This window comes from Temnothorax nylanderi, unplaced genomic scaffold, assembly GCF_030848795.1.
Source record: "Temnothorax nylanderi isolate EJ_2023f unplaced genomic scaffold, tnyl_v1.0 TNYL_tig0557_pilon, whole genome shotgun sequence".
Lineage (NCBI taxonomy): Eukaryota > Metazoa > Arthropoda > Insecta > Hymenoptera > Formicidae > Temnothorax > Temnothorax nylanderi.
The window spans coordinates 56,964-79,416 of NW_027249619.1; the positions used below are offsets into that span (position 1 = coordinate 56,964).

Consider the following 22,453-nt stretch of genomic DNA (forward strand, 5'->3'; position numbering starts at 1 on the left):
CCGCCCGCGGGCCACCAAAGCCCCCCAGGGATCCGGGAGCATCGCACCAGCGATGCACCGGACCCCAGGGGGAAGGCGGCCCGCCGCCGGCCGGCCCCCCACCGCCCCACGACGCCAAGCCAGAAGAACGACACCGCGGGCGCCGAAAGGAGAGGCCCCCAGGGCCAAAACCCAACAAAGACCGCACCCAAGTCCAGAAAACCTCTCGCAGCACGTCGCGATCGCACAGACGTCGCATTCTCGTCAACTCCCTCGGAGGTTCTGCTGTCTACGCCGTTCCTCCTCTTCCTTCCTCGACATGACCCTCTCCGCATAAGTGGAGAAGGCCCTCCATGCCGCCGATGAGTCACAGATCGCAGCCACCACCGCGGTGAGGGAAAGGTCCTGGCCAATCACTTCCGTTAGCTCCCCCCTCTCCGCACCCCAGCAAGCACAAGTCGCCAAGGTGTGTTCAGCGGTGTCCTCGGCCAGACCGCAAAATCTGCAGATTGGCGTCTCCTCCTTGCCAATCCGGAAAAGATACACTCCAAAACAACCGTGCCCAGTTAATAGCTGGGTCACGTGAAAAGAGAGGAACCCAGTCGATCTGTCTAGCCACGCGTCGAAATTCGGACCTATAGCCTCCAAGGTCCTCCTGCCCGGGAGCTGCCCCGATCGGATATACTCAGCCCAGCGTCTTCTGAGATACAGACCTTCCTCCGCACGGACTTCTTTAGGAGAGACGGAGGTGAAAGTACCCGCTCCCTTCATTTCGCGTAGACTATTGTACACGCGAAGGCAGTAGTCCGCGTACAAATGTATCGGAGGGACTCTCGCCAACAAGGTGGCTGCCTCGTAAGAGACCGTTTGATATCCCATGATAGTGCGTATCGCTATAAGACGAAGTGCACTGCTCAGAATCTTTTGTTGCTTATGCGAATTAAGGAGCCTATCGCTCCATATAGGCGCCGCGTATAAAATAATAGATGTAATTACGCTGTAATATAAACGTCTCTTGTTCTCTATGGGACCCCGAAGGTTGGGAAGGATCCCACAGAGAGCTCTGCTAATTCTGGCATAACCTTGTTCACCACTTGGGAAATATGGTGGGCGAAGAACCACCTCCGGTCGATATACACCCCGAGATATTTCATTGCCTTGGAGAAATAGGTCTTATGGCCCTCAATCTCAATGAAAGCGTCTCTCGGACAGTTCCCGAAGAAGATCGCCTCTGACTTGGCCCAGGATACATTTAGGCCCAGGTTGCGGATTTAAATAAGGATCCGCTCTAAACATTTGATAGCCAAGGCGCAAACCGTTTTAAAGTTATCGCCAATGACGATAAGCAAGGTGTCGTCTGCATAGCAAACTATTTGGCAGTTTTTAGGGAGGAGAGTCCTCAGGACACAGTCATAGGCCAGGTTCCACAAAAGCGGACCCAAGACCGATCCCTGCGGGACCCCTCTATTAACCCCTCTGACGCAACGCCCTCCGTTCGGTGTCCAGTATTTGACCTTTCTATCACATAGGTATGCCTCTATTATTCGAATGAGATATTTTGGAAAACCCCGGCTGCGCATGGCCCTCTTTATGCCTGTTAGTCTAACGGAGTTAAAAGCGTTTTCGATGTCCAACGAATATGCCATGGCAACTTTTCCGTTTTTACGTGCTTCGGTGATGGTACTCTTTACCAAGAAAAGCGCATCCGTAGTCGAATGAGCCCTCCTGAAACCGAACTGATTCTTTGACAGATCGGCGTCCGGGTTTTCCTCCATGAAATCTGTGAGTCGATTCGCGATGACTCGCTCGAAGGTTTTGCCCACTTCGTTTAATAGGCAAATCGGGCGTGCCTTTGGAGCCTCTCCCAGCAAAAACTCACCCTTCGGGATCAGGATTAATTCCGCCGTCTTCCAGTAAGAAGGAAAAACACCATACTTAAGATAAATGTTAAAGATCTGTGCGAGACGTGCGATCATGGAAGGAGGCATCATCTTCAGGGTGGTGGCCTTAAACCCATCAGGGCCCGGAGCCGTTCCCGAATTCTTCTTTGCCGAGATGGCCGTTTTGACCTCCTCGACTGTAACCGGCAGGCGTCCCTCCTCGCAGTCGCCAAGATCCAACGGCGTAAGAGGATCTCCGGGAGGAAACAATTTATCCAATAAAGTGTTGAGCACCTCAGGCTCCAGAGTAACAGAGAGGCCGGGAGCCGGTTTGCGCAACTTACTGAGCACAGTCTTGTACGGCAGACCCCAAGGATCCTCATTTAAGGTGCCTACAAGCTCGTGCCATGCGTCCGATTTGGATTTCTTGATGGCGTTTTTCAAAGCTTTGTTAGCGGCCATATATAAAGATCTTTTGCGTTCAGAGATATTATGCGTGTCTCTGGTGCGTCCACGCGTCCATACGCGCCTGGCTCCGATTGCCTCCCTCCGAAGTGAGGCAATATTCGCATTCCACCAATAGACCTGAGGGCCTCTTCCGCGTGAACTGACTCTAGGAACCGCCGCGAGGCAGGCATCGGTCACACATTGGTGAATCCATTTGTCGGGCTTCACCCTAGTCATATATTCTTCGCTTTTCGGCGTAACAGCACAGGTCCACTCGATGGACTCCTTAAATAATGATGATCCATTTCTTTAAAGTTCCATCGCGGTAAAGACGTTGAGGGATGTACTCGACGAGTCCCGCCGCGAGGAGGTGCAAGCCGGAAAGAAATATACAGATGGTCAGAGAGGGGTTCGATATCCTCTCTTACTGACCAATCCCTGACTCTGGTGACCAAGTCGGGTGAGACCCACGTCAAATCCACGATTGACGATCCTTGGTGGCCGACAAACGTGTGGGTGTTTCCGGTATTCACCAAACGCAAGTCCAACTGTGCGGTCCAGTCCTCGAGTAAGTCACCTTTACAGTTGGTCGAATTAGAGCCCCAAAATCGGGAGTGCGCATTAAAGTCGCCGCACACTAACAGTCTCCCATTATTAGGAGAGCCCGAACAAGTGACAGATAATTTGTCCAGAAAAGCTGCGTATTCTCTGGCGCCAATGTTTGGTGAGACATAGCAAGATGCTATGAAGACGTCGTCATATTTGACCAACACGGAGCCCGCGCCCTGGGCGACCATAATTGCCGGAGACCTCGCAATACGTGTATTTATATAAACTGCGGCCAAGCCGTTTCGGCTACAGAAGCATTGTTGGGAGTCGGGTATGCGGGCGGGCTCGGATACCACGCACACCGCGGCTCCCAACTCCTCGGAATGTCGAATTAAGAGGTCCTGTGCCTCTCGGTTCTTATTTAAATATATTTGAATAAGCTGGGTGATTTTTGCACACGATTACCAGCAGCAGGTCTAATGTTAGGCCTATTTCCACGATTTGGATCCCTTTCTGAACATCCCGGTAAGGAGCCCAGCCTATGATTGTAAGGCTTACCGGTGTCTCTACAAACCACGCAACAGGGATCCTCCCTGCAGCCTCCAATTTGGTGTCCACTATTCCCGCATTTAAAGCAGTTCCCGGTTCTATCTTCCGGGAAACTGCATGTGTTACGGACATGTCCGAATCTCCAACACTTAAAGCATTGGACTGGGCGCGCCGCGAGTAGTTCAATGCGCGCCACAGTCCAACCAATCCTAAGCTTGCCTGATGCAGCCGCCCTGTCTGCTGCTGCAAGTGGGCATTTAGCCCATACTGAAAACAAACCGCTAGTCATACTACGAAACTGTCCCAGCTTGATGTCTCCTTCATTACAATCGCCGGCAATAGCGATTGAATTTGTCACCTCCAATGGGGAGATCGAGTCGTCCAAGTTCCAGACTCTGATCTCCCCCATGGCCGTGGGTCTAGAAACCCGTGCTGAAGTGGGGTCAAGAACTTTCCTTAACCTGTCGACCAGGACATCCGCTTTGGCAGCGCCATCGTTTCCCGGGATCTCTATGATGACGCCCCCGTTTATGCCTTTTCTAATCCTTGACTGCTCAATTCCGAGGTCCTCAAGTGTAATACTGCTTCTCGCCTTCTTCAAAATGTCGGCGTAAGTAACTTTATTGTCTAAGTTTGTGATGGTAACTGCCGCGGTCCTTGGAATTCTACGGCGGTTAACTCCGCGGTTATTCCTTACGGGTCCATCCATGGGAGGAAGAGGAGGTTCGCGTGGGGTTCCACGGGAGGTTCCCCGAGAAGGAATTTCTCCTCTTGAGTACGCCATGTTTTGTTGACTACGGGCAGGGGTTCCTGTCGGCGGAACGTCGACAGTATCAGATTTTACGGTTCGTTTTAGTTCGCGGCGGCGATCCGCAAGTTTTGCCATTTTTGCCTTAATACGCTCTAGTTCCTTTATGTTGGTGTCGTCCTCCGAATCCTCCGGATAATCGGAGGTGGATAATCCAGAGTATATGCTTGGTCTACGATTTGTATTCGTAAGACTCTGCTGTCTCATAAGAGTAGAGGACTCCGTAACGTTTTCCCTCTCCCCATACAGCACAGAAGCTGCAGCAGTATTGCTACAACGTTGCAACATTGCATATTGCAGTGCAATATTGCAGAAAAATTGCAAAGACAATTTATTGCAATATTGATTCAGTAATGTTGCTGCAATATTTCAAAACAATATTAATTGAAAATAGCGTAATATATTATATCTAGGGGAAAAGTTACGTAATCGCCGCCCTGAGTTAGAATAAATTAATTTATTGGTTACCGCGTTGTGCAGAAGTGTGTGCTCCCCGCTTTACGGCAGTGTTGCGATTTGCGATTCGGGCTAGGCAGCATGGCGTATGCGTGACTTTGTGCCATACGCAGCGGTGGGGATACAGCGACGTGGCACATATACACGTGGCACAGTTCTTGGCTTACGGTACTACGCTTTTGAAGACTCGGCCATAAGAAACTTATTGTCGCGCATCTTTTGATAGTTCTGAAGAGAGTGAACACGTGCGGACAAAAGCATTGCGAAAAAAGGAAAAGAAGCAAGATAAAGGCAGAGAGTAAAGGTATGTAAATGCATTATTATTATAAAACTTAACCTAGACAGCACAGCTACGTCGAAGGAACGTCCTAAAAAAAGACATTCACAAGACATACTATAGGGAACAACATCCCTTGAAGGAATTCGTGCTATCTAAAAATTATGTCTTATAATTATAAGAACATTAGCTTAATCTAATTTTATGTAATCTAACCTAATTTTTCACTGAGTCTCATACAGGAACTTTAATTAAACCTTGTTCTTTTCATTGATAAAAGCCCTTAAATTACTTTGTTTTTGCCATTTTATATATGTAGAAAATACAAACTATTCAAGATATCACGTATTTCACATAATATATAGTATTGCAAAAAATTTCTTTGTATAGTTAAAAATTAAATATATCACACATGATTATTTTACGGACCTATGTATATTAATTAAAACCTTTTTGTATATTTCACAAGTTCATTATCCAGTCGTCTTTACTTTTATTATATATATACATAGTTGATATCTATACTCAGTGTAGGATTCAATTTCAAATACTGTAAGATCTATCATAGGCTGCGATTCACTTGATGCTACAAATGCTTCGAAGCATTCCTCTTCTTCTTTCTTTTAATTAAAAAAGGAGAAGAAGAATGCTTTGAAGCATTTGTAGCGTCAAGTGGATTACAGCTATAAGCATAGATACATATATATATTCTTTGTTAATATTTTCTGAATATTTATCTATATTTGTTTCAGTGTATAAGTCTTTATGCAATTACTGCTTATTATAAGAAATATGTATAATGCACACAAAAGAAGATTTGTTTCCAAGCGTCATAGTAGACGGATTATTGCTAATAATACTGAAATAGACATCGCTGGCTGTTCAGAACCAATTTTAGATTCATATACTGTCAATACGTCCTCTAAACATACTATTCATGAAGATGTACTTAAAGAAACTGTTGCAGAGGTTGATTTTTGTAATGCACATAATAATAACACAATGCATATCGACGCTACAACTTCAAGGGATCATGATAAGTGTCAAGACATTCAAAGAAACAGCTATAATTATCCTGATATAATTAATAATGACCCTGATAATGACTCTGTTATAATTAATTCTATTATTAAAAAAATAGATAAGGCTTCTGACAATAATACTGATGAAAAAACATTAAGAAATGCTATAGCTGAATGGGCTGTCTTATATAATGTTCCCCACAATACATGTAACGCATTATTGAAAATTTTGTGTCAATATACATCATATAACATACCCATGGACACACGAACATTGCTCCAAACTCCAAGACAATTAAATATATTAAAAGTATGTGAAGGAGAATACTTTTATTTTGGTTTACACAATATTATTAAACAGATGGTATTAAAAAATAATGATAAATGTTTTAAATTATTAATAAATATTGATGGTCTGCCAGTAGCAAAATCATCACAAGCATCCTTGTGGCCTATTTTATGCTCAAATACAGTAAATATGACAGTATATCTTGTTGGTGCATTTTTTGGATACAAAAAACCTAGTAATTCTAATGTTTTTCTGCAACCTTTAGTCAATGACTTAATAGACTTAATTAATAATGGTTATATTCATGGCAAGAACGTAATTAAAGTATTATTATTTGCTTTAATATGTGATGCACCTGCTAAGTCTTTTGCACTGTGTATAAAAGGTCATACAGGCTTTTATAGTTGCACTAAATGTTTAGTCAAGGGCACATATACAAATGGTAGAATATGCTTTCCATATGAAAAAAAATATCCTTTAAGGACAGATGAGTTATTTGCAATTAATGCCTATAAAGATTTTCAAATTAGCTTTTCTATTTTAAATAATGTTCCCAAATTTCTACCTTTAACTAATACTCCACTAGACTACATGCACTTAATATGTTTAGGAGTTGTTAAAAAAATAATATTACTTTGGATGAAAGGTCCACTTTATGTACGGTTAAATCCAAGATCTATTAATAAAATTTCACATCTATTGACTTTACTTAGGAATACTACACCTGTTGATTTTGTTAGAAAACCCAGATCAATAAAAGACGTTAAGCAGTGGAAAGCTACAGAATTCAGAAATTTTTTATTATATACAGGTCCTGTGGTATTGAAGAATATATTACAAGAAAAATTATATATCCATTTTCTCACGTTACATGTAGCTATAACAATTCTTATACGTCGAAATATATCTCAAGAACTAATCAATTTTGCTGAAGCTTTACTTCATCATTTTGTTGAGTCATTTGAAATATTATATGGTAAGCGGTATATATCGCATAATGTGCATTGTCTTTTACATATATGTTCTGACGTTAGAACGTATGGTTCACTCGATAACTTTAGTGCTTTTCGATTCGAGAATTATATGACATTTATTAAGAAACGGTTACGGAAAAATGAGAAACCACTGCAACAATTGATTAAAAGGTACAATGAGATTGAAAACTGTAATCTCTTATTTACAGACTATGGTAATAATAATGAAACATATTCATTTAAATATTCGCATAATAATGGTCCAATACCTGATGATGTAGATGTTGAATCGCAGTATCTCATGATATCAAAGGGAAACTTTAATATTAATTGTAAAACTTCTTCTAATAATTGCTGTCTATTAAGAAACGGCAAATGCATTTTGATTGTAAACATTATACAAAAAAAAGATAAAGAAATCTGTCTCATTGGTAAAAAATTAAAATACGTGAAAGATCCCAGGTAGCAAGACTCGTCATTTTGACGTCAATTGACGTCAAAAGTCTGTCATTTTGACGTCTTTTGACGTCATTTGACGTCAAAATGACGAGTGCTTGCTACCTGGGATTTATATAAATTGCCATGTCAATCTGGCGATTTCGATATTAAAGTAATGACAGTATATAATGATAAAATTTATTCTACGCCAATTACAGATGTTCTATGTAAGATATGGAAAATTCCTTATGGGAACGATGCAAACACTTTTGCTATTTTCCCCCTTAACCATGAAATATAATTTTATGCGTTACATAATATACAGATATTTCTATAATATACATATTTCTATAATACACATATTTCTATAATATACATATTTTTATAATATACATATTTCTATAATAAAATATAATTCATATTGTATGACTTCGTGCATTGTGCGATACAGAAAAATGGATAACAAGAAATATATTATTGTGGAATTTGATGACGGTCTGCAGTTGATACCTGCAGCGTGGTTCAACGCAGATACGTTTTCAAGTATTTGGCCTAATCACTTCAAAACAAAACTTCGTATTAATAAAGCTATAATAACGAGGGAAATCCCCCAACAAAGGTCAGATTGGGAGGAGATATCAATAAAGAAAGTGTTTGGCACTGCAAGTAAGTGAATGTAATACATAAATTTGTATTTATTATTTGTATTATTAATAATTTTTATAACTTTATTTATAATTTTATTTTAAATAATTTAGATACTTATGCAGAGGGTATAGAAAAATTAAGTTTAGCGGAAGACACATCAAATGTAGATGAAGCAGGTATATCGTCTAACGAATTAAGAGAACGGGAAAAAAAAAGAAGACGTTTAAACGCCAAAAAAAATTTTTTATCCTCTTCTGAAGACGAATGTTCCAATAAAGAAAATAAAGTTACACAAGAAAAAACAATGCCCGCTTTTCCGCAAAAACAACGTTTTGTGTCAAATGACAAAAAGCTACCGAGTACATCTACACAGGTTTCCAGAAATATATTATGCGAAAACACGTCATTTAAAACAGTAAGCAGAAATGGTGAGCACATTTGTTACAATTCAAAAACATTATACGACATATTTATGAAAAAGTATTAATACTTATTACTACTTATTTTTTAGATATTAGTGATAACGAAATTGTTACTAATGGTAATATATCTTCTATAAAAAATTCTGCGTTACATACCGAAGATGAAAATATATATACTCATGGTAAGTTTTTAAAATATAGTAATACTTTTTTATATATTTCATATACTAAAGAAATATGCAATATATTTGTTACATGATATATGTATTGTGACGTTGCAGTTTCGCTGCATCGTTGCAGCGCCCCGCCGCCGTCACAAGGCGCGGGTTTCGCGACCTTTTTCATGCCCGAGGACGGTGCAACGAATCGATGCGAGATCTCCAGGGGCATATTATAATTGCGTTACGGTATTCTGATCCTTTATTTTATTTTGTATCATTGGCGTGGCGCCTCACCGAGCTGAGACTGGAGTTCCTGAGAGGAAGCGGAAGCGGAGTCGACGAGAAGGATAACGGCGAGAGATCGGACGACGGAAAGCGGATCGAAGCGACCCGCGGGCCGCCGAGAGCGACGGAGCGCAGGAAAACACGCGCACGGCGCGTGACACTGCGGCGGACGGACCCCTAATGGCAGGGCCCCGGGACGCCGGGGCTAAAATCAGCTCATCTGCCCTCCTCACACTGCTGATCGGATTCCGGGATAGGCGGCCGCCATTCCCGAACCGAAAAGGAGGAACACGGAGGCAGACACGTCCCGTCCGCCGCCGGGAAGAATCCCGGAAAATTTGCCACGCGGGCGAAGGGCCGTTTAGCGCCCTGCGGAAAGCCGTAATTCACGGCCCTACGCACGAATCCGCCGCGAGCCTGCGAGCTCACCCCTCATTGGTCCGCGCTCCAACGTCGCGGGGCCGCGTACGCCCGGGGTGGGGTGCGCTATCGATTCCGCCATCGAGCGAAATTTCGGGAGCATTCGTGGATCGTCCTCGATAACCGACGCACGTCAAAGGCCAAGTCGCGATATTCTCTTCGCGTTAAGTCGCATTTTGGGAGCTGAGTACGACGTCCGGCTGCTCTCTTTCGACCCTTGGGACGACGGCGAGGACCCTCGGGAGAGAATCTGCCTACGGTGAGGTTGCCTCGGTAACGTTTTATGTAAAGCCACGACACCGCTCCCCGGGTCGCGCTCTCGCTCGGGAAAATTCGCGATAATTAGCGTATTCGCCGACAAGGCGTATTTAGCGATCGATAGCGAGAGCGAGGGGCACCGGAATGGTCTCGTGGCCGTGGGATCGCGATCGAAATCTACGAACCTCTGGAGATCGCGGTAGGCGCGTCGATGACGACGTTCGATATCGCGAATACGCCATTTCTCGCGCCCTTCACGTTCACGACCGCGTGTCTCGTTATGCGTAGTATTGCGCCCGGTCGAATCTTAGATTCTGCACGCGATATTAATGGCGTCAGAGGGATATTCGCGTTGGTTTAATTGCGTTACTTACGATTCGCGTTCGGGCATTTAGACTATCCTCGCGATATCGACTGCGTTGAGATATTATTCGCGGTAGGATGTGGTTCGCCTTAAGATATCACTCGCGTCGACCTAATGTTGCGTCTCGTTATTACTCGCGGTAATTCCGTGATCGTTCTCGCGTTAATTCGAGTATTTCGCGTTAGGCCGAGTGTCTCGGCGCATCATTTTTCGCGTTGGACGATCGCTGACGATCGCGTGTGTTGCGTTCGATCAGAATCACTGGCGTAATCTCAGTTCTTGCGTTAGGATAAATCGGTCATTTCGCGTTAGTTATAATATTGCTCGCGGTACTTCCGTATATTTTCTCGCGTTAGTTTAGTATTTCGCGTTTCGTCGAGCGCCCCGGCGCCTTATTCTTCGCGTGAGGATATCCCTGGCGATATCACATGTTGCGTTCGTTCCTTCTTGCGTTGGGACGTTACTCGCGTCGCGTTCGTTGCGTTAGTTTAAGATTATTCTGTGCGTTAGTTTAAGATTACTCTTTGCGTTAGTTTAAGATATTTGGCGACAGAATCCCTGCACGGGTTTGGGAACTTGCGTTCACGCGCTCCAAGCGTGGCGCATTATCATTTCGCGGTATTTCGCGCTATTATTTCGCGTTTATCTCCGTTATGTCGTAGTCAGTCGTAATTTGTACCGATATTCTATGTTAGTTGTCCGCGAACTTTTCTACTATTATTAGCTGTGAAATTACGTGATCTCGATGATTTTGTAAGTTTAGTTTTCCTCACACGTTCTCTTGCTCCGCCTTCCGCGCGTTTACTGAGTTAACGTAAGTTTTCCGTTTATGTCTGGCGTCCGCGTTATTATATTTGGTTGTTAAAAATTTGACGCCCGCGTTATCTATCCCCTGTTACTTGCTTTTGTTTTGAAAGCCCCAGTGGCACTCACTGAGTTACGAAAGTTTTCTACAGAATAAATGTTATTCTTTAAATGTTAATGGCTTGAGTTCGTGATCTTGATTATTTTGCGTCACCCCGCCGAATACCGCGCTGCCCTTCATCAACCCCGCCTTGCGATTAGGTCGAGCTAGCCATTCCCTCGCACACCGACTTATTCCGTTTTGCGTCTCGTTTTTGGTTTCTCGCAATTTCGCGGACGCGAATTTACGCGTCTGGCGCCCAACATTAGAATCGTTTCGTGGAGTGTCGGAGGTGCGAGAGAATCACCGGAGAGGCCTACCATCCTGCTCTCCTTTCCCCTTTTGATCCGGCACACGTCCCGGACCGCTCCGGGAGTGAAAAAGTCGTGACAGTATATAGTAAGTATAGTAGTAATATTCATAATTAGAAACTAAATAATAGTATTTTATTCTAGAATTTAAAAAAGTAATCTTGAGAAAGTTAAATACAATATTATACAGAATGGATACCATTGAAAAAAAAATTGAAATGTTTCATGAGAAAGTACAATATTCAAATGAACCTTGCAGTGTACAAAAAAGCAACATTCAATTCCCAATATGTACATTACCAGAATTAACATTGTTTGAAGAACAATTGCAAGATATGAAGTTCAAGGAAGATGTGGTATGACATATATCTATATATATATATATATATATTAAAATTTTTCAATTTTATTGTAAAATATCTCCATGTTAAAAGTATCATTTAAGTGACAAATTCATATTATTATCTTCCAAAATATATCTCCTTTAAATACGTCATTAAATCTTTAACATACCTCCGTATCTCATATTGTTATACACAGAGCTTAAATAGTTTACTTAATTACGAGTCATTAACGAATAAATAGAGAGAGAATCTATTAATATAATGTTATTGATAAAGTTGACAATTTATTTCAGCTTAATACTTTTCATCTCGTTGGTGGACATAGTGCACATATCATGATAAGAAATATTTTCAAAACAGCAATTACAGATAATTTTGCTACACAATTCACTTGGACTGGTAAAAAAAATAAACGGTGTTTCAAAGATTTAGGACTTTCCAAACTTATCATACGTAAGTATTTTATAGTTTTATTCTGTTAATTTCAATTAATTTAGATACAGATTTTGTTAAAACATATATATAGGATATCTAGAATAAAATAATACACACACCATAACTCAAGAACAGTACATTTTTAAAGTCAACTTTGTTTTTTAAATGAAATCATACACTTTCTTCTTATAGCATTAATTTAGTTCTGTAGATAATTTTCTATATATACAAGTACTGCAGTAAAATCATGGATAAGTGAGTACATTAAGAAATATTGTATACCTTATACTTAAAAGTGTGTGCATATCTGGGTAAAATATAAAATATCTTGAAAAATATTTATTTTTTGTTAACTGTTTAAAAACTGTTATTAAAATATTTTTAATATACATAATAACCTGAGGAACCTATTTTATATTGAGAAAAACCATACAATATTGCATATTTAAAATATCAAAGTTGATTTTGAAATAACAGTGGAAACAATATTTAAGTACCATAGTAATATATATTGTCATAAATTTTTTTTAACTATCTGATATTTCTTTTGAAATCTCTTACAATGATTATTTTGACAAATGTTTCTCAACATGTATTCTTTACAAGTTATTTAGATGTATTATTTTATTTGAACACTTTGTACATAGTTATTTGTACATACTTTGTACATGCTTTGACTAATATGTAAAACATATGTTAAATAATATTTGTATATATTTCAGAAGCTGTTCGAATCATCGTCATATAAAGAAATGACGGAAAACGAATTTGCGGAATATGCATCCAAATGGCTAGCACAAGCTACTGTAAGAATTGCAAGGCAAAAAAAGAAGAAAAGCATTCAGATTAATAACAATTGTACGCACATGCACAATCTACATATATATATTTTTCATATATATTTGTTTACTATTTTATATATTCATTAACATATTTTTCGTGTTTCATTCAACCAAAGAGAAAAGAATTTTTGTTTTTATTTTATTCGTATAGTTTATAATATCTAGTAATTTAGTTTATGCTAATGTTTATATATTTTTTTCATATATATTTGTTTACTATTTTATATATTCATTAGCATATTTCTCGTGTTTCATTCAACCAAAGAGAAAAGAATTTTTGTTTTTAATTTATACGTATAGTTTATCATATCTAGTAATTTAGTTTATGCTAATGTTTATATATTTTTTGTCATACATATCTATATATATTATTTTATGTACTACTTCGCATTTTCTCGCATTTCACTCATATATCAACCAAAGAGAAAACAATTTTTGTTTTATATACATATTGTTCGCGAAATCGCTGATTAATCCCGGCGATGGTAGCGGGATGAGAAGGACGCGCGTGGAGGGTGTTAACAAATTCTTTCTTTTGTTTAATGTAACTCAGACCACAGTCTGAGCCGTCTTTAATGCGTCTAAATATATACAATCTGACCTGAGAAATGATGAGCGGTGTATGAATGATAAGTCTTTGATGCGCGAGACAATTATATGAATTGCCTCGCTCGTGGTGATTCGCCCGTGAGCCGTTGAGACACGTGGCGGTCGGCACTCGCGCACGTGTGAGCCTGAGTCGTCGTGTTGATGTACCAGAGCTGGCTGGGGTGAGCGGTCTCTTTACACTTTACAGTCTCTTGGCAGCTTCAATCACTGCGAGCGGCACGGTATGCAGTTCTACGAACAGAACTCACAGAGCACACGTCGTACGTACGATCACAACGCGGACATGTTTCTCTCTGAGGCGAGGGAGAAGCTCGCGATGAGCGCGCCCGTGCTTGCGCAAGCTGCCGCGTCGATCCGGCCTGTCGATACCCGATCGATGCTGCCATCTGATGAGATGGCGCAACGCGAGCGTAATCTCGAACATTCCGCCCGCCATCAGCAACCTTGTTGATGATTCCTTACTCGTGATCCTTTATCCTGATGAAATGGGTAATACGGCAAGCTTGGCAATTGGCCGGGTGAGCATCGTGGTGGCCGTCTTGAGGGTAACCACCCTAGTAAGTCCATCCTTTCCGGGGTGCAAAGCCGTTACTCTTGCGAGTGGCCATTTGCACGGTGGAGAGCGTTCGTCGGTGAGCAGCACGATAGAACCCACCTTGATGTTGTTGTTAGGATGATGCCACTTGGATATCGCCTGCTGGCGTTGCAGATAATGCGCCGACCATTGCGCCCAAAATTGTTGAACATGCTGCTGGATGAGCTGCCACCGAGATAGTCGCGAGGTTGCCAGGTCGATCAGAGATGGCTCGGGTATGGTAGTGAGTGGACCTCCAATGAGAAAATGACCTGGGGTGAGCGCTGAGACGTCTTCAGGGTCGTCGCTCAACGGTTCCAACGGCCTTGAGTTGAGAATGGCCTCTATTTGCGTAAGCAACGTTGTTAGTTCTTCCGTCGTGAGTAGAGTCTCCCCGATGGTCCGTCTCAAATGAAACTTCACGGACTTTACAACCGCCTCCCACTTGCCCCCCATGTGTGGAGCACCTGGTGGGTTGAACTCCCATCTTATGCCGTCAAGTTGCAACACTTGAGCAATCCGTTGATGTTCTTGAGCGTCTTGGACGAACATTTTCTTGAGCGCGGCGTCTGCTCCAATGAAAGTTGTCCCGCAGTCCGAGTACATGGTCTGAGCAATTCCCCTTCTCGCTGCAAATCTTCGGAAGGCTGCTATGAATCCTTCTGATGAGTAGTCACTGACTACTTCGAGGTGAATTGCGGAGGTGGAAAAGCAGACGAACACACAGATCCATCCCTTGTATGTTTTCGCACCTCGTCCCTTCCATGTCTTGATGGTGAGCGGTCCGGCATAGTCGACTCCTGTATGAGCAAACGGACGTGACGGCGTAACCCGAGAGAGAGGTAGTTGGCCCATCAGTTGATGAGCACGGATCCCCCTCTGCCGAGCACACACGACACACCGTAAGATATGAGACTTCACCGGAGCCCGTCCGCCGATGATCCAATATTGTTGCCTGACATGAGCCAATGTCAGCTGTGTTCCTCCATGTAAAGTACGCAAATGGGCGTGGGCGATGATTAAAGTTGAGAACCGTGAGTGGCGAGGTAAAATCGCCTGATGTTTGTTGTCTTGAGCTAGTGCTGATTGGTTGAGGCGGCCGCCAACTCGGATAACCCCTTGAGCGTCTATGTACGCAGTCAATCGACTGAATGCGTGAGTAGGTGGTAGTCTCGAATTGGCCGTGAGCATCTTGATCTCATGCGTGAAGTATGCCGCTTGAGTAGCCTTGATCCAGAATAGTCTGGCCTTCTCCAAAGCTGAGTGCAAGTCCAGTGACTTGGCTCGGCGCTTTCTCAAGAGAGAGATAAACCTGAAACAGAGAGCTGTTACTTTCAATAATTTATTGAGGGTTGAGTACCTATATATGAGGTCCCAGTGGTATTCCAACTGAGATGCCGCTGCATGTAGCGCAATGCCAGGACGGGCCTCACTGCAGCTCAACTCGTCCGACAGCGCGGGTTGTGATGGCCATGCTTCAGGTGTGAGTATCCACGGTGGTCCCGTCCACCATAATGAGTGGCTTTGAAGTTGAGAAGTAGTCAATCCTCGTGATGCGCAATCGGCTGGATTGGATGTACCAGGTACGTATCTCCAGTGTGCTTTTGCAGTGAGATCTTGAATCTGAGAAACTCGGTTTCTCACAAAATCCTTCCAGCGCGATGCATGAGATTTGATCCACGTGAGTGTCACAACAGAGTCCGTCCACAGGTGAATTGCTGTAACGTTCAACTTCAAGGTGGCTTGAACGTATCGCATGAGCCTTGAGAGCAGCAGTGCTGCGGAGAGTTCAAGTCTCGGGATGGTGAGCCGTTTGAGCGGTGCTACCTTAGTTTTGGAGCACACCAATGAAATCGTGGCGCCGTTTGAGCTGCGGACGGTGATATATACGACTGCAGCCATTGCTAGTTGAGAAGCACCAGAAAAGCCGTGAAATTCCACTGACGAGGTACTCCATGTGTTATACCATCGAGGTATTGAGATTCTGCTTAAGCTGGTGAGTTCTTTTCTGATAGTGAGCCACCGTGATGAGAGCTGGGATGGCAGTGGTTCATCCCATCGGAGCTTATGAAGCCATAGCTCCTGCAAGAGCATCTTCGCCTTGATCACTACTGGTGATGCAAAGCCTAGTGGATCGAATATCTGAGCCACTTCAGACAAAACGAGGCGTTTGGTGAACTGAGTGGTGTGCGATGAGATCCTTGTTGAGAATGTGAATGAATCTTCGTGAGGAAGCCAGTTTAATCCGAGGATTTTGGTTGTGCAATCGTCAAATGCAATTTGCGAGCCCTGTTCCTTTTCTGCTTGAACCGCAGTGAGCACATCTTGATGAGTCGCGTGCCACTTTGATAATGGAAAACCGCCCGCCATGCACAAATTCTTCAGTTGCACTGCAATTTCCTTTACCTGCTGAACTGTGTCGGCGCCTCCAAAAGTGTCGTCAACATATCGACCCTCAGTGAGTGGCGGCACTGCAAGGGGAAACTTATGGCCTTCATCCTTCACCAGTTGCAGCAGTGTTCGCACTGCTAAGAACGGGGCACCCTTGGTACCATATGTGACCGTTGTTAGATAATTTTCCACTTCCTTGAGTTGTTTGTCGATCCAGAGAACCCGTTGTAAATTCCAGTCATCCTTATGTACGTTGATTTGCCTGTACATTTTGGTGATGTCAGTTGCCACTAAATGCCGAAACTGTCGAATCCAGAGCAAAACGTCTGTGACGTCTAAATGCAACTTGGCTCCCGTATACATGATATCATTGAGTGAGCGGCCGGATGTAGATGCACTCGAGCCATTAAACACCACACGTAATTTTGTGGTTGCACTGTCTGGTTTGAGCACGCCGTGATGTGGCAAGTAATATTGCGCGTGCTGGCTGGAAACGGGTGAAGCCTCCGTCATGTGATTGAGCTCTCGATATTCTGTCATGAACTGATGATACAGGCGTCGATAGTTGTCATCTCGTGCGAACCTTCTTAGTAAGCCCTGCAGGCATCGATGCGCAGTGTGATACGAATCCCCAAGAGTATCAGGTGATGATTTTAACGGAAGTCGAACCGTGTAGCGACCTGTTGAGTCCCGCGAAACAGTACTCTTGTAATATTCTTCACATCTTTGCTCGTCAGGCGTAAGATCATGAGTATTACTTGCAGGCACTTCTTCTTGTGTCCAGAATTTCGCCAGCAACTCGTCGAGAGCATCTTCTCTCTCCTGAATCGAGGCATGGTGCACTGCAGCAGATGCCGATGATGATGTGTCGACAGGTCCGAGAACGAGCCATCCAAAAATTGAGAGCTGCGCAATTGGCATCAATGGATCTTGTTTGATGATGTTGGGCTTGATGATCTGCCCATATGAGTCAGCTCCAATGATGATATCCACTGGCCGTGGTGTGAGAAAGTCTGGATCGGCCAAGATTAACTTGGTGAGATGCGGCCATTCCTGTGGTGCAGCGTTGAATGATGGCAAGATGTTGGTTAACGTCTGCAGAATGTGAGCTTGAATGATGACGTCTGATCTTGAGTAAAGTGAGCGGAGCTGGAGTGAGGCAACTCCTCGAGTTTGAGTTGACTTTTCGCCCCCAATTCCAGTAATGATGATGACAGAATGATGACGAGGAATGTTGAGCTGACGAATGAGTGATTCAGAGACGAAGGTGAGTTCTGAACCTGAATCGATGAGAAGCCGTACGCGCTGAGTAGTCACAAATGAATTTATCTGAGCCAGGGCCGTAGCTAATAAGGTTGAGTGTGATGAGCGGGCCAAAGAGGAGTGAGCGACGATTGCACCATCTTCCTATTGAGCTGCCGCAGCTGAGCTGGTGCTCGGCTTCGCTGATAAGTTCGCCTGATGAGCTTCATGCAGCATCGTGTGGTGTCGGTTGGTGCACTTCTTGCACCCCCGTGAGCTCTTACATGAGCGGACGTTGTGGCGGCCGAGGCAATTGAAGCAGAGCCTCCGTGAGATGACAAGTTTCTGTCGTTCGACCGGTGAGAGATCCCTAAATTTTGTGCACGTCACAACGAAATGCGTGCCGTTGCAGCAGTCACACGGGTACACCGTGGAGCCGTCTGATGATTCCGTGCGGGCCGGTTGAACAGCCGCACCGGTGAGGCCTGACGCTCTGAAGTGCGCTTGTCGGTCGGCAGCTCGAGTAATGGAGAGGTCTTCCCTCCCGTCCCGGTTTTGGCGGGATCCGTCATGATGAGCCGCCCCTGAGCTGTTCACGATGAGAAACCTGAGAAACGTCGAGACACGTGTAAGAAAATGCTGCACGAATCGAGAACGTTCGAGGAACGCGAGAGAAAGCGCTATGCGAAGCGAGAGTCATGTATTGAGCACGTGATACTGTTTATGTGACACTCGCGAGGGCGCGTACACTCGTGTAACACTCGCGAGCGCGCGTGAGAATGTCTGTCTTTCACTCGCGACAGCGCTACAATGTCCACGTGGCACATCGCGGAGGGCATGCCCCTTTCACGTGATCTGTGTCTGAGTTACACCATAAGTTCCACGCATCCGGCTCGAAGGACCAAATGTTCGCGAAATCGCTGATTAATCCCGGCGATGGTAGCGGGATGAGAAGGACGCGCGTGGAGGGTGTTAACAAATTCTTTCTTTTGTTTAATGTAACTCAGACCACAGTCTGAGCCGTCTTTAATGCGTCTAAATATATACAATCTGACCTGAGAAATGATGAGCGGTGTATGAATGATAAGTCTTTGATGCGCGAGACAATTATATGAATTGCCTCGCTCGTGGTGATTCGCCCGTGAGCCGTTGAGACACGTGGCGGTCGGCACTCGCGCACGTGTGAGCCTGAGTCGTCGTGTTGATGTACCAGAGCTGGCTGGGGTGAGCGGTCTCTTTACACTTTACAGTCTCTTGGCAGCTTCAATCACTGCGAGCGGCACGGTATGCAGTTCTACGAACAGAACTCACAGAGCACACGTCGTACGTACGATCACAACGCGGACATGTTTCTCTCTGAGGCGAGGGAGAAGCTCGCGATGAGCGCGCCCGTGCTTGCGCAAGCTGCCGCGTCGATCCGGCCTGTCGATACCCGATCGATGCTGCCATCTGATGAGATGGCGCAACGCGAGCGTAATCTCGAACACATATTATAGTCTAACATTTATAGTGACATAAAAAGTTTATAGGTGTGAGCTCATATTCATATTATTTTATGTATTATTATAAATAAATAAATATATATATATTATAATTCAGATTATTTTATTTATAGTTAAAATACCATTCAAATTAAATTTTAACATAATATTTATATTATTACAGTATATAGATCAGTATATAACTTTAAATCATAAAATTATAGTACTATTCTAAAACTTTGGATTAATTTTATATATATGTTAAAGCTATTATGCCAATATGTATTATTATGTATTATATATATATATAAACAATTATTGCATATATATTATATTACAATGTTGCTGCAATATTATATCGCAATATTTCTGCAAGCGGACATTTTACTATTGCTGCAATGCCACAGCAACGTTGCAGCAACATTTTGCAATGCTTCTGCAATATTGCAATATTGCAGGAAAACATTGCTGCAACGGTGCTGCATTATTTCTGTGCTGTATGGGTCTTTTCTGATATCTAACACCTTTATCTTACCCGTAAAGGGTTGTACAGTTTTCTTCAGTTTTCCACGAGGAAGTGGAGTACGTTCTTTTGCTGGGGGTTTTCTCCCAGTCCGGGGGTCGCCTCTGTCCGTATTTATTAAGCTTTTTGTTCCGCCTTCTGGCTGAGGTGTATCTCCGAAGACAAAAACGGGTTCATCCACGCGGTCGGCGATTGAGAACGAGGGTGCAGAGTTACCAGACTCTAATCTGGCGACTCTCTCCCTCAGAGCCTCAAGTTCTTTGTGCAGCTTATTGTTCTCTTCTTTAATTAATAGCTGTTCCCTTTTGTAAACGGCTTCTTCCCGCTTAAGTATCCTCAATTGCGCGGTTAAGGCTTCATTCTGGAGTTTAAGTGATGAGTCGTTTCCCAAAGCATCCAATTTTTCAAAAACAATAGAGAAAATCTCGGAAATATTGAGCAAGCCTTGTTTCAGGGAACCGCTCAGAGGTTCCTGAAAATTCTTGCTCCCCTCACGAATCATCTCAATCTTCTTTAACAGATCCGACGTAAGTCCTGCCAACTTTTCAACCTCCAAATGTTTTAGTTCTTCTGTGGGGATAACCTCCATACGAGTCTTGCCGTCTAGAGAGATCGGCGAGGGTGGAGGATCTCTCGTCTTAATTTTGGATGGTTTCGGCCTCTTTAAGCCTCTAAAACCTTTATTTAGAGGTGATGATTCCGCTGAGTTTTGGGAGGGCGAAGACAATGGTAATTCCGCCTTCCTCTTGACCGCTCTTTGGTCTTTGGTTGGAATTTCCTCTTCTTCAGATTGTGAGTCTAAGATTTCTTTGTTTACGGCTGCAAATTTGCATGTCTCTTTCAGAGAAGAGTCTACGGAAGGAGATATTTCTGCCTTCCTTTTAGTAGAGCCTCTAGTTTTTGGAGGCGTTGTCCGAGTGTTATCGTCTGGGTCATCATCTATTTCGATTACGGTATCTGGGTCATCCAGATCCTCCTCCTCCCTGTTAGTTCCATCCTTCGAGGAAAACACGGGTTTATTTACATCCATGGTGGTAGTACCACCATCTTCCTTCATAGCTGATGTGGTCATCTCAAAATCCGGAGTGGTGGACCTCGAATGGTCCATGCGGTCGATAATGCCCCTAGCTAACGCCACACCGCGATCATAGATCGCGCAGGGATCGACTTTATCGGTGGCATCCCCCGCAGGGCGTGACGAATCAAGCGTCGTAGTTTCCTCGGTTGACCGCTGAGATGTAGTTCGCTGGTCAGGGCATGTATTTAAACGTTTTCTGCCCTCTTCCACGGTAGCATAGTCTCCGCCAGCGCCCGTAGGAAACGCTGACGGCCCCTTGCTAGTTGACGACGGCTCCCTCGGGGTAGGAGTGCGCCGGTCGATAGTATCCGAAACCATCGGTGATTTTTCCTTTTCCTTGTTCATAGCCATTGTTGTAATTATGGTTTTTTATCGGGGTGGCCTTCCCCTAGGACTATTGCCCGACAGATACAACTCGTCCACATTGCATCCGATCGTAGTTGATGTTGTAACCACGAGTGAATAACAACTGCGCCATCGGGCAGTACGCAGAGAATATGTATCTTCATTTGAAGATCCCTAATATACCGTAAATTATTTCGTAAATTACAAAATTCGCCGTTACATAATTCGCAATTACAAGACCACATATTCTTTGTATTTCGTATCATTTCTCGTTTAATCATCTGTAGGAGCGCAGGAAACCAAACTAAGCAAAAAGTCAGATGTACGACACTGATTAAGTATCACTCATATATACGCACACATACGCATGGCGAAATCATCAGGAATATCGCTGATGTTTGAACAAGTCCGACTATTCGTATAAATATTTAATTTAGTTTATTTGTACATTGAAGATCCAATCGTAAAATTGCAAATAATAACATACATAGGAAGTTGTCTAAACATGTTTGAAAGACACCAGAAATATATGTACATGTGGATCAACCCTAGTGAAAAGTCCCTAGATCATAACCCGCGGAAAACAGTTAAATATGAACTTTATATGGACCTTAATAAAATCTCCATTTAAATTTTATTTGATTTAAATTAATGCTGAATAACTGCATTAATATGGCTCATATTTGTTCTATATATAAAACTTAATTAAGAATATAAGAAGAAATGCCGATATACATTTCGATTAAAAATCTCGAACATATGAATACATGTCGTATATTCTTAATCGACGTGTATACTCGTACGTATGTTTCGTAGTATACAAAGTATATATACGTACTTCTTACAGTATCATTTCATCATCAAAATATTCGTATTTAATTTGGCTTAATAAGGATTTAATTAGCTAATATATTCAATTTAAATATTAATCTTATTGAAACCATATATGAAATTAATAAGTTGTACATTTTATTCAAATTTCATTAAATTCAAATAAAACTTTTATATGTTCTTAATATGTTGAATTCAAATAAGACCTTTATATGTTCTTAATAAATTCTAAATCTAATTTAAATTTAATTAAATTCAAATAAGACCTTTATACGTTCTTAATGAGGCTTTTAAGGCACAGCGCGCGCGCACCTGGA

The 22,453-nt window shown here is 42.9% G+C and overlaps 2 protein-coding genes across 2 annotated transcripts; both read right to left on the reverse strand.

Moving 5' to 3' along the window:
- Positions 1-243: 243 nt before the first annotated feature.
- Positions 244-4,500, reverse strand: LOC139783903 (uncharacterized). The gene is made up of 5 exons (XM_071723064.1): positions 3,624-4,500; positions 3,414-3,517; positions 2,735-3,271; positions 1,646-2,591; positions 244-872 (listed from the first exon to the last, which is right to left on the reverse strand). The coding sequence occupies exons 1-5, from the start codon at positions 4,498-4,500 to the stop codon at positions 244-246; spliced, it is 3,093 nt and encodes a 1,030-aa protein (XP_071579165.1).
- A 9,643-nt stretch (positions 4,501-14,143) lies between these two features.
- Positions 14,144-21,311, reverse strand: LOC139783904 (uncharacterized). The gene is made up of 2 exons (XM_071723065.1): positions 19,895-21,311; positions 14,144-17,916 (listed from the first exon to the last, which is right to left on the reverse strand). Exons 1-2 carry the CDS (start codon positions 21,309-21,311, stop codon positions 14,144-14,146), a joined length of 5,190 nt encoding a protein of 1,729 aa, XP_071579166.1.
- Between the last annotated feature and the right edge of the window lie 1,142 nt (positions 21,312-22,453).

Coding starts and splice junctions, on each gene's coding strand:
- LOC139783904 (XM_071723065.1), bottom strand. CDS start 21,311: ATGGCTATGAACAAGGAAAAGGAAAAATCACCGATGGTTTCGGATACT. Junction 17,917..19,894: donor AACTGTACAACCCTTTACGG/GTAAGATAAAGG, acceptor TCATCGATTCAG/GTTCAGAACTCACCTTCGTC.
- LOC139783903 (XM_071723064.1), bottom strand. CDS start 4,500: ATGTTGCAACGTTGTAGCAATACTGCTGCAGCTTCTGTGCTGTATGGG. Junction 3,272..3,413: donor CGTGGTTTGTAGAGACACCG/GTAAGCCTTACA, acceptor TATTTAAATAAG/AACCGAGAGGCACAGGACCT. Junction 873..1,645: donor GAGTACCATCACCGAAGCAC/GTAAAAACGGAA, acceptor TTCGTCTTATAG/CGATACGCACTATCATGGGA.